At 32.4% G+C, this 18,252-nt stretch overlaps 1 protein-coding gene across 4 annotated transcripts in view; it reads left to right on the forward strand.

Annotated features, from left to right (window-relative positions):
- LOC139524135 (tetraspanin-9-like) overlaps positions 1–14,053 on the forward strand; it is a 28,989-nt gene extending 14,936 nt beyond the window's left edge. For 2 of the 4 annotated variants that reach the window (XM_071318725.1, XM_071318726.1), the window contains 7 exons: positions 1,993–2,086; positions 3,541–3,879; positions 5,429–5,536; positions 7,260–7,433; positions 8,104–8,187; positions 11,112–11,186; positions 12,801–14,053. In XM_071318725.1, the coding sequence (XP_071174826.1) occupies positions 2,027–2,086; positions 3,541–3,879; positions 5,429–5,536; positions 7,260–7,433; positions 8,104–8,187; positions 11,112–11,183 (837 nt within the window). In that variant the 5' untranslated portion in view covers positions 1,993–2,026 and the 3' untranslated portion in view covers positions 11,184–11,186; positions 12,801–14,053. Of the gene's footprint in view, positions 1–1,645; positions 1,774–1,992; positions 2,087–3,540; positions 3,880–5,428; positions 5,537–7,259; positions 7,434–8,103; positions 9,428–10,614; positions 11,187–12,800 lie in introns of those variants that run through there. The other 2 variants (XM_071318727.1, XR_011664743.1) reach the window with 2 other exon arrangements.
- Positions 14,054–18,252: the final 4,199 nt, after the last annotated feature.

Genomic DNA, 18,252 nt, shown 5'->3' on the forward strand with positions numbered 1-18,252 from the left:
CATGAAACTTTGATGAATTGTTTATATCTATTGATGTAAGCTCCCTTTCAATTTTTATTAATTTGAGATTTTAAGTTTTGGATTTATGGGGCTATATTCATAAAAAAGGGGTATTTTTAACACTTCGGACAATAACTCAAAAAGGCTTTCACCAATGTCCATGAAACTTTGGTGAATTGTTTATATCTATTGATGTAACAAATAATACTTAATAAAATCTGATGAAAACATAAAATTTGTAAAATCTTTAGTTCAATTTAAAACATTAAATTTCTTGTAAAAAATAGGTTCCATGACTGTCATACGTTTGTACTATTATTGAATGGTTGCAAGGATGAAAGCACATTAGCAGTCCCTGAGATACTAACTGTTCCCTGAGGCATATATCATTTTATGATAACATTTTTACTGTCTAAGCTATGGATAAAAATCAAATACTGTTTTTGCATATAGGATGTTTTACTCTTATTAAAATTGGTTGCAATTGAAATCACAAATGATACCTTAGCATTGCAGCTTTTTTATAGAGTTCGGTTTCGGTGGAAGGGTTGAGCGCAATAATAAATGTTATAAAACATAACTAGTCTACAATAGCACATAAAAAGTAAACAAGTGACAACATGAAAATCCTAACATGTGACTAAATATTCCTTAAATGTTAAAGGGTGTCATTTTATGAAAAAAAATAAGGAAATCAAGTCTCCTAAACATTTATCAATATGATAATCTTGTGAATATTCTAAACAATAAAAAGGTAATAATCATTATCCACCATATTAAGCACCATTTGAACAACGTTTGCATACATCTTTGTATTATAATTTAGTATGGATTCCTTACTGTGTTCAACAGAATCTAACTATGAGCAATATACCCCAAGAAAATTACCTTCTTTCAAACTACTATAAAATTTGGAAATCAGCCATAGAAATACTAAAACCCATAATCATATATCACTTTCCTTATATTGCATTGAAGACTTCTATGTTATATGCCAATGTTAATGATATTTGTTTTTTATGCTAAATATTGAAAAGCTGAACTAGGTTTAATCATCAGTGTCTTCTTCACTGTAATCACTGTCCTCTTCATCAGGAAAATCCTCATTTTCATTCTCAGAAGAGGCCTCCTCATCATCAATGAAATCTTTATCTTCATCATCAATGAAATCCTTACCTTCATCACCTACTTCCTCATTTAGATCATAACTTTCAGTAGAGTCACTTTCACCATCTTCACTTTCCCTGTTATCTTCTTGCTGCTCCTCATTATCATTGTAGTCTTTAATGCCATTTTTATACGCCCGTCGTCAATGAAATCCTTACTTTCATCACCTACTTCCTCATTTAGATCATAACTTTCAGTAGAGTCACTTTCACCATCTTCACTATCCCTGTTATATTCTTGCTGCTCCTCATTGTCATTGTAGTCTTTTTTGCCATTTTTATACGCCCGTCGTCTTTCAAACAACGGGCGTATCATGCGCTAAAGCGCAGCCCTTTATTATATTTGTCTTTATCAGAAATTCTGTGAATGATTATGAAATCGAGATCGATTGCTAATGTAGCTATATCTTTTGTTATACACCTGTAATTGGTATTGAACAGTTAATTTTCCACAGGAATCAATAATTCCAAAGTTGGCAAATATTCTATTGATAAGCCATTTTTATTTGTTCGTCGATCTGGAACTAGACCAGAGTTAAAACTCGATATTTTCTAAAGTTATACAATTCAGGAAGACCAATGTAAAGTGTAAAGAAGCATCAGCCATGTAAGATTACATTAAATTTGTTGTATGCAGTTGCAGCAAGGCGATAGCGATAAAGTTGGTTTCACGCTTTTTTGCCGACCAGACAAGACAGAATAATTGACGTGCGAAAAATAATAGTGAACGTTTAATGTTTAATAATTTGTAAATGTGAATATATAATTTTACACTATATAATTGTGCAATTAAGTAATTGTATTTCACATGTTTTTTTTTCTTCAGAAATAATAAAACGGATTAAGCCTAGACGAAGACGATGGGTTGTTTACTTACAGTCGGTCGAATATTTTGTGTTATAGTCAATTTATTGTTTTTGGTAAGTACACACATTTATTATTTAGATTTAGATGTTCATTTACGTAGTTACAACTAATATCAACGTTTGAATCATGACACTAGTTTAAACTGTTTTGTCAGCTTCAAAAGCTATTGTCTGTGAAGCCAACTAAGGCAAGTGTATACCGAACCTCAGGTTGATACCGGATTCCACCAATATAGAGGGGAGGTACTAATATTATATGCCCAAAAGTTGTTTTTGGCATCTGATTCCGGATATTTACTAATTAATTGATATATTGACTACTTGATATAGGAAAATGTGGTATGAGTGTCAATGAGACAAATCTCCATCCAAGTCACAATTTGTAAAAAGTAAAACTAGTATCTATAGGTCAAAGTACGAGCTTGAAGACGGAGCTCACACAGAAGAGCTCCCAAAATGTTTGTTTAACGTCAAGTAGCAAATATGTAATGTGTTTTCAAAATGAAGGACGAAAAACCCGGATTGCTACTAGCAAAACAAGGGTTAAAAAACTTTGCTGGATAGGGGTAGAAGTTTTGCCTTGTAGCAAATAACCTTAAGGTTCATCAAAAAGTCGTTGCCAGGGTCTTTATTAATTAATCACAAAATTCCCATTCAACCATGCACACTTTTGTCGAGTCAAACAAAGTTTTCTGACGCTTCATCGTCATTTTTATATCAAATGAAATTGACTTGTGTTGCTGATAAAACAGACACGCATACGTTATATTAACACTATACAGTTTTTAATATTCGTCAATGAACCATAAAAAATAGGTCGAGGACATCTGACTTATGCGGGACAAAAATCTCGGACCATCTTAATGCGAAATATAAGAATTCTCTAGCACTTATACCTTCTGAAATAAAATGTTTGGTTGCGCCTGTCCTAGGTCAGGAGCCTCTGACCTTTGTTAGTCATGTATGATTATTAATTTTAGTTTCTTTTATATATTTCGGACCTCTAAATTGATACATTGTATTTAAGCGTCTTTTAAACAACAGCTTATAATTCGACCAAAGACAGTAATATATATATACAGGTATATACATACGTCAATATTTGATTTTAAATGTTGCACAGTAGTCAATGCCATGTATAAGGCTCTTTACTTTAAGCAATAGTAAAATTACAAAAACACTCAACTCCGAGGAAAATTCAAAATGGAATCAAAGTCCCTAACCAAATAGCAAAATCAAATGATAAAACCAATCAAACGAATGGACAACAACTGTCATATTCCTGACTTGGTACAGGCATTTCAAATGTAGAAAGTTTTCAAATGTAAATTTATGAAGTTTGAATGGGGTCAATTACTATAAAACAAATAGTTCGGTTGGCGTATTATGAGTTTTCTATATACAGATCAGTATTGTGATTAAAATGAGCATAAATTATTGTCAAAAATATTAGATGCAGTCAAAGTATATAACTGTAATCTTGAAGCATTTTATTTCGAATTCTTCAGATAATTGGACTAATACTATTTGCTGTTGGAATTATTGTAAAGTTTGGGGACAGTTTACTCAAATCATATTATCAACCAATCATAGACAGTCTAGAACAGTCTTTGAATGATGCAGGATATTCAAATGTAACCCTCGACTTCAGTTTATCTGACATTGTTGGAAACCTTGCTCTTGCGTTTATTCTCACTGGATTATTTTTATTGATACTGACTATATTCGGACTTGGTGGAGCATGCTGTAAAGTAAAGTGTATGCTGATTATTTACGTTGTGATGCTGTCAGTCGTTCTTGCAGGACAAATTGTATTCATCATAATCTTTTATGCGAAACAAGAATTGGTAAGTCTTTTAGAAATATGCAGCTCTTTAAAAGCTATTGTTGCAGTATCAAAAGCTGTTGTTGTAGTATCAAAAGCTGTTGTTGCAGTATCAAAAGCTATTGTTGCAGTATCAAAATCTGTTGTTGCAGATTCAAAAGCTGTTGTAGCAGCTTTTGATCAATATGATTGATTAATGTTGGAAAAAATCAACATTTATTCACTTACATAAATCCTTACATTAGCATCATTGGAAGCATTGTTATCCCTTCTCATAGCCCATATCTTTAATAAACCGCGAGTCGACAATGCATTTAAGCTCCAGCATTCCATTAGTGATCTTGAATTTACATGACTTCTAATGAGTCGATATTAATGATAATGAATCTATTCATTATAAAAAAAAGTAAGATTTCATCAAAAGTATTACGCTATTATGTATGAAATTAAGCACATTATACCTTTCAGCAACTTGCATTGGCCATTAGCGTACTACTAATATAGTCATAGCATTTGATCTCGACGTTCTCAATGAATTCGAGCATAACAAAGTTCTAATACAAAATTTTTGATAAAAATTATGTGTATGAAAATCTATTGAATGAATCTTTTATTGCAAAAGCATAGACATGCTATGGCAAAATTAACAACATATATTACATAATATAAAACACATATTGATTCGATCATAATCTAATGGAATAATTTCGTGTTGAAATCAAAACGAGGTTGTTCAATAAATCTTGTCTATGTCTATGACAACATTGTGAGCATAGCTATAATGATTCTACCAAAGAATAGATAAAAGGCGCCAGATGCCAAAATTCTTTAAGGAGATTAAAAATTCCTTTTTAATCACTAAATTACTAACTGAAATACCAAATGCAACAAGTAATGCATGTAATATATGTACAAGGAATTTTAAAGATGTTTATGTACACGCTTGCTGCCATTGCCCAAGTACTAATGCACAGCGCGAAGTATGGTGGGACATTTTAAGTGACAATTTTTCAGTGCAGCTTTTATTACTGTAATTTAAGCATGTATGACGACGAAATCCTGTTTCAAATGTTACTCGGTCGAAAATCACTGACAACTTTTTCAAGCATAGATGAATCGGTTCAATTTCTCAAGCTGTGTCATGCAAATGTCATCCAGTGTGTAGCAGAATATAGTTGATCTCTTGGACAATGTTATTAGATGTGCCAATCCATGATGTTCACTGCATCAGTATTTTAAATATTGCTTGTACAAACAGTCATGTTGTTTTGTATTTACTTTATATTTTGCTCTTATACTAATATTTTGTGTGTAATTATGTTGTAACGTTTACTTATATTCATGTATTGTATCATTGAATCTCATTTATGAGTAATTAAAGATATGAATGAATGAATGAATGAATGAATGAATGAATGAGTGGATGAATGAATGAATATTGTATTCCATTCGTTCTGTTGGTTGATATAGTCTAACGTTCGTTTAATTAAGTTTTTTCTGGACTTCCCATTTTTGAATTTTCTTTTGAAATGGATATTTTTGTTAATATATTTTTATTCATACAATTTCAGGTAACTGATAAAATAAAGGACAATTTGAAACCCGCTATCCAGACAGATTTCCAGGGTTTAAATGGAACCAATGTCGTATCTTTAAGTTGGAATTTTGTTAACCAGCAGGTATGACTCATGTATTGCATAATTAATCTCGAAACTGGGAAACATCAAGTTATTTATAGATTATCGTTAGTCATCTCAACGAGTTTGATTCCTCGCTTGAGTCGTCAGGGCGAAGTTAGAAAAGCAATCGAGTTGAGATGACCAATGGTACTGTTATTTCAACTATTAAAACGTTGTTAATTTCATTGACAATAGCGCGTGCGCCTTTAAATTCTAGCGATAATTTTTCATATTACTCTACTGTGCTGAGAAAGGAAATTATCAGTCAGTAAGATCAAAGGAAAATTTCGTAAAAATAGCGATAATATACAATAACATCAACTGTTCTAAAAAAATTTAAAAATATGCACTTAAAATTAAATTAAAACACCAATAACAAATACTATTTATTGGTAAATACAAAGTTCTAAACTGTGAAATTTGAGTATGCAAGATAGATTTACTTTATTAATTATTCAACATGAAATCTTCCCGTTGGTCTTTAATAACATTAATAGCAATAGCATTACAGTACTCTATACTTTTGATTGCCATAATGATTCAATATTTTATTAATTACGGTTGTTAATCAAAAACTTTTCTGAATACATTATTTTATTTACTTCTAACATAACTTGTGACATTTTAGAAAAACAAATTGAGGAGGAGGTGCAAAAGACAATAACAAAACCCGACATAAATCGAAAACAACATATATATTTTGTAAATGATAAAGCCGACTACGCGAGACCCTCATCGGTAGACAGGGTTGTGAGACATTCCCTGGTAGTATGTAAATAATTGATATCTAGGTACGTCCTATACTGTCTTTTAGCATGGAAAATGTAACGCCTTTCTTAGACTGCATTTGACGTCTTGACGATTTTAGTCTGGACAACCATGGTTTATTAATAAGTTGCATCTACGAACTTTGAACTAGCTTTCATTAACTGCGAACACTCTTAGATATTTTTCTTTTTATATTTGGTATTTTGACGTCTTAGCGATTTAAGTCTGGTCAAACACGGTTTATCTATTAGTTGCAGACAAACTTTGAACTAGCTTTCAGTAACTGCCAGTTCTCTTGGATCGGTATTATCATATAAATTTTGTTACTGTGATTTTATTGTGTGCTTAGAACCGATGTGACGATCCAAGCCCTTTCCCTTTCGTACTGATTTGATTGGATGCAGCATTATTCTTATGTCCTTTGTTTCGGGGCGTTCGCGTGTTGAATCCCACTAGAGTCCTTATGTGTTTATCCAATACCAGCCATTATTGACTTTCGTTTAATTGTTTAGAATAATTCAGGCCGTTGTTTTTTTCGTTTAAATGATTCCAATTTCGTCATCCCGTCAGCTTTTATAACGAACTATGATATATTGATTTTGCTGATTGTGAAAAGACATTTTAAAAATTGTTCGAATTTACGTCCTGTGTTTATTAAGGATAGTTAGCATGTATACCACTTTTTTTTTAATGAGAGCAAATTCTAAGGCCAAAATAAGATCGACAAGAAAAGACACAACAATCTACAAAACATTAATCAGAAAACTAAAGGTTAAACAACAAGAACCTCACACAAACCATTACATATAGGTGAACTTATAAGTTCGGAAAAGAAGATAAACTTCCTGCTCCACTGGTGGCATCCATTCTATTGTTTTTAAAAAGAAAAGATGTATGTTAACTGAAAAAATGATATTGTTTGTAATTATATGTAAAATTTTTCCTTATATTTTAGGCGAAGTGTTGTGGAGTTGATAGCTACAGGGATTTTACTGGCGCTTCTCAGTGGGTTACAAATTATCCAAGTCATCCATTAGTAACACCGCTGAGCTGTTGTAAAGAGCTTCCATCTGGTGTCGATTTCTCGTGCGCATCGGCACCTTCAGACTCTAATAATTATTGGGAAACGGTAAAAAAAAATATAGAATTTTGAATAAATATACTTTCAATATATTTAAACCAATACAGATGGTTAAACAACTTCAAGCGAGTGAGTTGAAACCTTAGTTTATTATAGTTTATGAATGTATTAGTAAACGGACAATTTTACACAGGGTTGATTTAAATCATGTCAATACCGAAGTACTGACCACTGAGCTGATGATACCCTTGGGGACTTTAGTTCACCAGTTGCGGTATCAACCAGTACTGTGAAAAAACAACAACAATTCTTTACAAATTCATGAGGTCGAAGCGCTTTCCTAGATTAACATTCATCAAGAACGCTCAACGACGAATTTTTAATGCCAAGTATGAAAAAGAACCAGTTAAAAATGTCTTAAATGAATTTTATTTTATTTCAACGAACACTTATTTTACTAAGGTTGAAAGAGCCAAATAATCATCACAAATCATCATCAAAATGTGTTCATCCGGGTTTATTTCAATACTCTTGAGTTGCAACATCTCATTGACGTATACTCAAACTATTTTTACATTCATAAATGATGTACAATTAACACAAATATATTATTATACCTAGTTATATATTACAATAATTTTACTCCTGAGTATTTCCTATTATCTTTTTATAACTAGTCTTGTAAATTATAATATACAGCAATTTGTATTGTTTTCAGAGTTGTTTTGACGAGCTGTGGGATAAAGTAATAGGCAATGTTGCCATTACAGCAACAGTGTTGGCAGTTGGGGCAGTAATTCAGGTAACTAGAATAATATGTTTGAGATAAGTGTACGAAATCTTTGTTGTTGCTACATAAAGATTCACTGCGATTTTGAAGTATCTTTTTCCGATTTGCAATAAAACAATTTTCGAAATTGGGCATCCATTTGGCTGTGGGTTATATAAGTACACAGTCACGGCCTGTTAGAGAATGGTGCTTCACCAAAACATATTGTTCCTTACATTTTACACAATGGGAAAATCATTCCCTTCCTTCTTTCGAATTGACTACATTAATTACAAAAAAAAAGGGATTTACAAATTATCCATATAGCTATTAAGTTCTTCAATATTATGACTTAATATCGAATGCAATGAGATGTTAAGTATTATTAGTTCAATAGTGTGTAAGTGACCTAATATGATAGATACAGGGTAAGTATCATATTAGGTCACTAGCACACTATGTAACGAATTTATCTTACCGACTATCTTTATTTGTTGAATTTAGACTAAAGTTGTCTTATTTGCTATCATAACACATCTTCCTATTTCTGTATTAAAGTGTTCAAGTGTTCAATTTTAAGAACCTTCTTCAATTGATCAGCACTAAAACAACTCATGTATTTATTATCAACAACCTTGATTTAAAACAACTCATGTATTTATTATCAACAACCTTGATATAACAATACAACAAATGGAAGTTTATAACGACCTTGACTGGCTATACAGCCCTTGCACGGTCGGCATAACAATACTAAACAGAACTTTTAAATAAATACTTTTAAATAATCAACAGTGCCCAATTCGTAAATCCACAACTAACCGTGTACTGAAATAAGCCCCGCCTCCCTTTTAACCTAATATGGAATATACACGGTCTCCACGAGGTCGCTTTTAACCAATCATATTCCTAGAAACGTATAGGAGGTAAGATAAACCTTGTCCTTCGATATATTCACTAAGGGCGCATTTTAGATCTGTATTTCTTTACATACCCAATATTCGTAGACTGTTTAAGAAATAACTAATATTTTTTCTGTCTATTCGAAATAACATAAAAAAAATTGGTGCACACTGAATAACGCGCATAGCGGGTTATTTAACAGTGTGCACCACATTATTTCGAATAGACAGAAAAAATATTACAGTCATTTCTTATTCCATTCTAAACCGTAGAAAACCACGAAAAAACGTTGATGCCGTCACGGTCACATGTCTATATAGGTTATGTCTATGGGCAAATAACAAAATAACGTCAGCCAATCAGAAGACGCGTTAAGCCTCGGTCACACCTTACCGGATAGCTCGAACGGACGCCTAACGGATAACTTTTTTTCAATCCGTTCAAGTCCGTTGGACGTCCGTCCATATCCGTTGCATGTCCGTTAAGCATCCGTTTTATCCGTTGCATGTCCGTTAAGCGTCCGTTTTATCCGTCGACGTCCGTTCTGTCCGGTGGAAAATTTTGAGCATGTTCAAAACTTTGAACGGACGTCTAACGGATAAAATGTCCGTTGAACGTCCGTTAGACGTCCGTTAGGCGTCCGTTTTGTACGGTACTCGTCCGTTTCGTTTCCGTTTTGTATCCGTTACGTGTCCGTTATACATCCGTTGGAGGTCTGGCAGATAAATTCACCAACGGACTTATAACGGACGTCTAACGGATAAAACGGATGAGAAACGGACTTCTACCGGACGTATAACGGACGATGAACGGATCTGAATCGGATAAAATTAATGCCAATTGAAAAATTTTCGTCAGAAATGCCAAAAAGATTTCTTAAGGTTCATGAATTCTTATTATTCATAATCGATCTTAAAGTAAGGGCACATATTCACAATCAAGCAGCTGTTAAACTTATTCAGGTCAGACACTGCCCTTTAGCGGCATTTTGAAGAACAAACAAAAACCAGTTACACATAACTTTGAATCTGGAGGCTCACAAATCAAATAGATTTGCTTTCATTATATTGCATGTTTTTTCAGTTTTGTTTGGTAGTATTTGCATCTTTTTTTATGTTATAGTCGGTAAAAAAGCTCATCAGAGCTCGTGTTTTTTCTGTTATTATGTATATATATGCCGACTCTAAATACAATCTACTTACTTAATTACTTAACTAGAACATTTTCAATATTAATGCGATTTACATGTATTATTATTGTCGCCTTTGATTTTTTCGTATATCTTGTTTATCCGTTTTATCCGGTACGCTTCCGTTAGGTGTCCGTTTTATGCGGTACTCGCCCGTTGGATGTACGTTCGACATCCGTTCTGTCCGTTACGTCTCCGTTTCTCGTCCGTTGCATATCCGTTACATGTCCGTTATGCATTCGTTAGGCGTCCGTTTTAGGTGGTCAGTACATCAACGGTCGCCCAACGGATAACAATTTTGTCAACGGACAACTTTTATTTTCATCCGTTAGGCGTCCGTTCGTCTCATCCGGTAAGGTGTGACCGAGGCTTTACATCCAAAATTAAATTATTTCGATATAACTTTAGTTTTATATTGACCCGAATAATTCAGTCGTTATATTCCGCTGATCTACGAAGAGTACATTAACACCTGAACGTCTTCCTCGATCAAGACCGTCAACCGGAATTTTCACACCTCTTTGCAATATGGAAATTTGATTTAAATTGGCAGCTAAAGAAGGAGGAGTTCCGGATGTTAATTGATGTTAAATGATGTAAACTGATGTTAATTGATGTTAATTGATGTTAATTAATTATTATCGGATTTGTGTTAATTGAACACACGTGTTTGGTAAAACAATTACAAGAGAGTTGCGCCGACTCATTATCCTGATCGCCGCTGATTGGCTCTCTCTCACAGAGAGCAGGCGACGCGGCCAATGATCACAAGGAGTTCAAGCCCTCGTGTGGGAGAAAATCGGACACGGAAAGGGCTTGAATTATTCGAGTTAGTTTTATATCGATTTTTATTATTCATTTACAGCTCATATTGATTATAGTAGAATTTGTGTTGTTTATGGACGTAAGAAAAAACAAAGTAGATTTGAAAGGATGATATGTAAGTGTTATAGCTATATCTTATTTTCATTAATTATATACAAGCATACACAAATAAAGGGATGTGCCGATCGATGCCTTGTTAATATAATTAGAAATTATTTAGTTTGACAATAGATAAAAGGGTTCGGAATAGACACGTCTTGTTTCCGGCACTGCTACCTCTATAAATGCGGGCCGACACACTTTAATCATGATGAATTTATGGTTATCCAAAAATCATTAAAAAAAAGCCTTTAAGTAAGTGTGACAGATTTGAGTAGTGACAAACATATTTTTTACCGCATAAGTTAAAGAGACAATTGAATTATCAGCAAAAGCTTAGACCTGTAACTAATTTGTCAGTTTCAGTTGTGGTTATAAAACATTAATTAAAGATTTGCAATATAACAACCACATGCAGGGATGAATTCAAGAAAGTGACTCAGCGGGCGTATGCCTAGTACCCTCTTAAATCGAAAAATATCATTTGTTTGCCTAGGGAATAGTCATGGAAATCAAGTTGACAAAAATAGTACTTTTAATTGTATTAACTAATTATATATATAATGACAAAGAAAGTTTTGAATTGTCAGTTTCCAATTACAACTTGAAATCAAACATGTAAAAATAACATTACAAAAAATAAGTTTGCAAATATACCAAGTCGGTCTCATTGGGTCTAAGCGTGACGCGGGATTGCCGATTTTTCGTAAGCGGGACACGTGAAAGTCAAATTATTGTGTCGGGAAAACGGGAAATGAGGTCTAGCGGGACCCGGGAAATGACAAAAAAAAATGAAAAATTGCTTACGTACATAGTGTAAGCGGGATACGGGAATCTGACAAAACAGTAAGCGGGATCCGGGATTGGAACCCCCGAATGAGACCCCCGAATGAGACCCCCTACCAAGGGCAAATTCGAAAAGGGAAAGTCAATAAAAACAAAACCAAACGACATTATTCGGACTAGGCAATTATACTGTAATATTCCTGACTTGGTACATAATCTTGAGTATTGTTGAATGCCATAATTTTTTTTATGGAGGATTGTTGCGTGCAGGGAAGCATTTGAAAAAATGGCGCTAGAATAGTGGAAAACAAAGTCTTCGAAAATGTTTGAGACGTCATCATGATTCAGTTGACTGTAATGAATTTTCTGTTCCACTAATTATCGTTATACATTTTTTCGTGGCAACCATTCCAACATCACCAATTGCTATACTCAGGAACAGAATTTTACTTGTCATGACCAAATGTACGAGTACAACTAGTAGATAATGAACTGCTCATGGCTGTTCTGACCACATTGGTACATTTTAAAAGAATTTTCTTGTTGCTAAATATTTTTTTTTCATGTATTTTTTTGTCAGTTGTACTCCCGTGTGCAATTTTTTTTCTGTTACCAATGGTGTTCTTGGGATTATGATTTTCGCCAGTTCTTCTTTAATACGTTCATAATATTTTCTGTTAGCATTGCTTTTTTCGGCTTTGCAATGAAATGTTCATGCAATAGCAAATGCATATTTTAGAAGATCGTAATATTGTCCTCTAGATGTCTTTTTGGCTTATTGTGTTTATGAGTTGTTGCCTCACAACCGCATATTATGTTTCATAATCTGTATTTTATATTTTAGAGATGTATCAACCAACAATTAGAAGAAAAGCTGTGATATAAAATTATTTACAGTTCATTTTTGTATTTGTGAGATATTAGCTAGATTCATGTCTGAACAAATTACATGTAAGGATTATCCTGTCAATGTTTTTAAATGATTATATTGTTTCCAGAGATATGTAATTAAGACGATCCCTGTTATTGGGTGATGTTATCATAAATGTGTTTGTTTTATTTAAATTGTAAGATTTATTATAGAGAAAAGAAAAACGATTTTTTAAATTGCATATTCTTTTTTGTTTTTACTTTTTACATTTTTATGCAAATATAAATGCAAGTTTTGTTCTTATTTTTTTATTTCATTATTCACACAGCTCAGATAATACGCATATGCAAGTTTACAAATTAATTTAAACGTTGAACTGTACAGAACTAAAAAGTTAATTCTAAAATAGTATCCATACCCATCTTCCTAAAATGGCAGGAGGAACATTTTAGTGATGTCGAGAAGAGACCGTAATTTTTGTTGGAACTCAGGATTGACACACTTATCTCGACTCTAAAACTAATATAGAATTTTTCGAAAAAAAATGCTATGTTTAATGGAAAAATCGGGATTTAGCGTTTTATTTTTACGGGACTTCACTGTGTTGCTATTTTGATAAGTACCTTGAATTATCCATATCTTTAAACATTTTTTGTTTTTATATTTTCAAACGCTAAGAAAATGATTAGAAGTTATTTAGTAGTAGTTGTTTAGTTATATATTTGATCCTATTTTGTTGTTATGCTGTCCGACATTGTAGATTTTCCAAGTGGTGAAAAATTCTTGTAAATTTACACTATTACTAAAATGAAAGTCACCTTTCAGATAATCGCTTTCTGGTACATTAAATTGCTGCAGTATCATGGAACATGTTCCAGTTGTTATTTTACATTGATGTTTTAATATTGATGTACATCATACATTATTTTAATTTATATGTATATATAGTTACTTGCATCTGTTACAACAGAGTTTGAAATTATAACGCATACGTTAGTGTTTATGTATTACATCTTGCAATCTACCGTATTTTTATTTAATTGTTAAAATTGTGTGTGTACATACAATATTGTAACATTTGAATGTTTGTAATCCATGCATTGTCTGCTGGCAGACATCGTGTATAATACTGTTGTGACTTTCTAAGAATCATCCATTGTTATTATCATTAGCCATGTTAGCCTTTAACAATATTTTGTTCTATAAATATAAATGTTGCTTTGTTACTGACTAGTTTTACCTTGAATTAGAGCTAATAGTGAATATTGCTATATTTTATTTTATTTACACATAAAAAAACATTAAATAATGTTGACATCAAGTTTGCATAGGCCAGCGGTATCAAAACGTCATCAACATGGTCATACATCTTTGGGAAATTTTAACGACCTTTTGTAGCTGATTTTGAATCATTTTTTACATGTATCTGCTTTTGATAATACGATCACATTCAACAATCGATTTACTTTTGCCAAACGATATGATCATTATTATAAATTAACTGTTTACACTCAAAATATTTTCGAAGTGCTAAAATCAAAAACGAAGTTCTAATCGGAAAGTCCTTAAAAATACAAAAACAAAATATCAAACACATTTAACAAATTAATGGATAACAACTGTAATATTTCTGACTTGGTACAGACATTTTCTTATGTAGAAAATGGTGGATAAAAATGCGTTATTTAGGTAGCCAAACCTCTCTCTATGACAGTAGCATGAAATTCCATAATATTGACAACATGAGTGAGCATTACAAACAGACATCATAGGTAAACACGTCAAACATTGGAGTACAGCAGTCAACATTGTAATCTTAATCACTATTAAAATAAATAACTGTTTCAAAAAAGAATCACATATGGCATATGAACAAATAACATAAACAAACATGAGTGACAAGAACTCAAAATTGGCAATAGGACAACAGCACAATGGCGAGATGTATAAATACCGATCCACGTCATAGGTATATAATAAAACAAAATGTCTGAACAGTAAAAGTTAGAAATACACAAGGACAAAAAGGAAGTTTTAACACATAATTAATATAATAACGATGTCAGTACCTAGAATCTACATTTCAATACTATCATGTATTATTTGTGAAGTTGATACCCAATTTTTATCAACAAGGTCTTATAATTTCCTATGAACATTTATAGAAACCAATTTGTTTTGACATAATCTTGACTAATCAACTTTCTGCTCAGACACTGGTTACGTTTTAAAGTGAGAAGCAGCTGCAAGCTCTAAAATACCGAATGAGTTGCAACTGCATATCCTATATACAGGTGAAGTTTGCATAAGCTGCTAAGGTAGGGATTAATTTATATAGAATGTTCTACATCATACATAGAGTACCTTGACTGTATTTGGCAATACCTTTCGGAATTTAAGGTCCTCAAATCTCTTCACCTTCTTCTTTTATTTGGATTTTTTTCTATTTTTTATTTGAGCATTACTGGTGAGTCGTTTGGTTCTTCAGGGATGGTTGTCTCACATCAACCCATGTCATTTTATTCTTGGGGAAACCTTAACAAGTATATATATCCATCTTTTGTTAGCACTAACATCCATATGAGACTTGGTTTACATCTAGGTCTAGCATATTCCATAAAGAATGGTTTTTTTGTAAATATATAAGAAGTACATATATTATATACAGTGTATATCAGTTTATAATATAATGAAGCCCTGGTGGTCGTGTGGTCTAGCGCACCGGATATAGTGCAGGCGATTTGGTGTCACGATATCTCAGTTGCATGGGTTCGAATCCCGGCGAGGGAAGAACCAAACATTTGCGAAAGCAAATTTACAGATCTAACATTGTTGGTTGATGTTTAGACGAGTTGTATATCAGTTTATACTATATTCCAGGGCTTGTATTTCTATCTTTTTCCCTTGATATAGGGTGGCCGCTCACAAGGAAATAATTAAGCCAAAAGGTCAAAGAGATGATATTGATATCACCCATTCGTAAATTTGAGGATCACCTGAGACCACCCCTGGTTTTTGGTGAGGTTGATGTTCCTCGGTCTTAATTAGTTTTCTATGTTGTGTTGTGTGTACATTTTTTCTTTAACCACGGTGTTGTCAGTTTATTTTCGAGTTATGCGTGTAAATATGCTTTTAGTATCTATTGTCTCGTTTTTTCTGACAAAATTGTGAATTTTTCTTCTATTCTATAATTCTAACTGTAATAGCAAAGTATTACATAATATTACGTTTCATGCTTTTGGGTACATATATTTAATGAATTTAATGCTGACGTGTGATTGAAATTTTTGCTTTTTACATTTAAGAAATCTTTCTAGTTGTTATCTGCAATTGTCTTATTCGATGACGGTGTTGTATGTTTATTAAAGATCGTCACATCTATCAATTAGATTTGACCCCCAATGTTATGTTTCTATGGTGAAAATATAACTGCACAAGTCATTTATTTTCATGTAAGTGTGTAAACAATAGTTAGATGGGTCTGGCCTACAAAGTAGTAACTTTACGTTTAGCGTTGGTCTAAAATGACTGTACCAAGTCAGGAATATGATAGTTGTAAAATTCGTTTTATGTGTTTAAGCTTTTGATTTTGCTATTTCATTAGGGACTTTCCGTTTGAATTATCCTCGGAGTTCAGTATTTTTGTGATTTTATTTTTTACAAGCGATGTATTCCCCGGAAGATTGAAAAATTTACATTTGAACGGAAATTAATTCAGAAACTACGTTTCAAAATGAGGTAGAAAGGTTGTATACGTTAACTTTACCAGGACATTTTTTCATGAGTATTCAAATGATAATTTCGGAATTTCAAAACTGATATTGTCATATCTTTGAAACAAATAAAAAGCATACCTGAAAATAACAGAAATCAGTAATATAAAAAAATATAACAAGATGTCCTAAATATTTTAGGCTTGTTGAATGGTTATCGACTATGTCAGTGGAAGTTGATAAAACAAGTAACCATTCGTGTGTCTATATCGAACATATATATATTTTCGTGTGTCTATATCGAACATATATATTTTTCGTGTGTCTATATCGAACATATATATTTTTCGTGTGTCTATAAAGCTTGACGTCTACAAACAATTGCAAGGACACATATCACCGTCCTTTAAATAAACTCATCACAGATAACAGGATTACATTTTGACTGTTGAGTGTTATGCTTATGTTAAGTATCTTTGGATATCGGTATAAATTTATATAAATTATTATCTTAATTATCTGATGTTAATATTGTCAACTTTTACCAAAACGATCAACTTATAGAATATGATGCTTGTGGTATACCATGACGACGATTACAAACGGATGTTGGTACATTGCATTTAAATTTTGAAAATACGGGATATCTTAAACTTTGCATTGCGCCACAGAAATATTATGATGTGATACAGAATTTAATTCGTTAACTCGATTTCTGACTGTTTATTTTAAATTGAATGTACCTTAAATTTAATAAACATGATAAAAAACAGAACATTCATAAATATACGAAATTATCTACATTTGAAAAATCTTCAGCACTAAAGTTGATCAATGAACAGTTCATAAAAACGGTTAAAACTGGGGTAAAAGTATATATGTATACCGGTCCTTGTGTCATTCCTACATACTGATGATTTATACCCATTATAGTTCATATAGTGTAAAAAGTAAAATAACAAAAATACGAAAAGTCAAAAATGGCAAAATCAAAAGCTCAGACAAATCAAAAGAATGAATAAAATGTCATGTTTCTGATTTGGTACAAACATTTTCTGAACATTAACTTCTAAATGGTATGACAGTCACATTAAATTCCCATTTCCGTAATATTTACTTTAATGCTAAGTGGGTAGTCGATTGAGTTTAGTATATGTTTTTGTGAATTTGAAATTTGTTGTGGTTTGGGTTTTTGTTTTCTCTTATTTTTTAGTGTGAATTCACATTACTATAAGACGTGTCACGGTACTTATCTATCCAAAATTCATGTATTTGGTTTTGATGTTATATTTGTTATTCTCATAGGATTTGGTCTAATGCTTACTCCGTTTCTCTGTGTGTGTGTGTGTGTGTGTGCGTGTGTGTGTGTGTTACATTTTAATGTTATGTCGTTTTTCTCCTCTTATATTTAATGTTTTTCCCTCAGTTTTAGTTTGTTATCCCGATTTTGTTTTTTGCCATGGATTTATGAGTTTTGAACAGCGGTATACTGCTGTTGCCTTTATTTGACATGTACACATTGTATTGCTAAATAGTCTAACCAGTCGTATTATAACTCTTGGATAATCTACACATGTACACATTGTATTGATAAAAAGTCTAACCAGTCGTATTAGAGCTTTCTTACAAATTGACGAAAGGTACGTATGATTGACGAATCATACGTAAGACTCGTTTTAGGGATCCGTTATTTTGACATATTTAAATAATAG

Source organism: Mytilus edulis, chromosome 5 (assembly GCF_963676685.1).
Source record: "Mytilus edulis chromosome 5, xbMytEdul2.2, whole genome shotgun sequence".
Classification (NCBI taxonomy): Eukaryota; Metazoa; Mollusca; class Bivalvia; order Mytilida; family Mytilidae; genus Mytilus; species Mytilus edulis.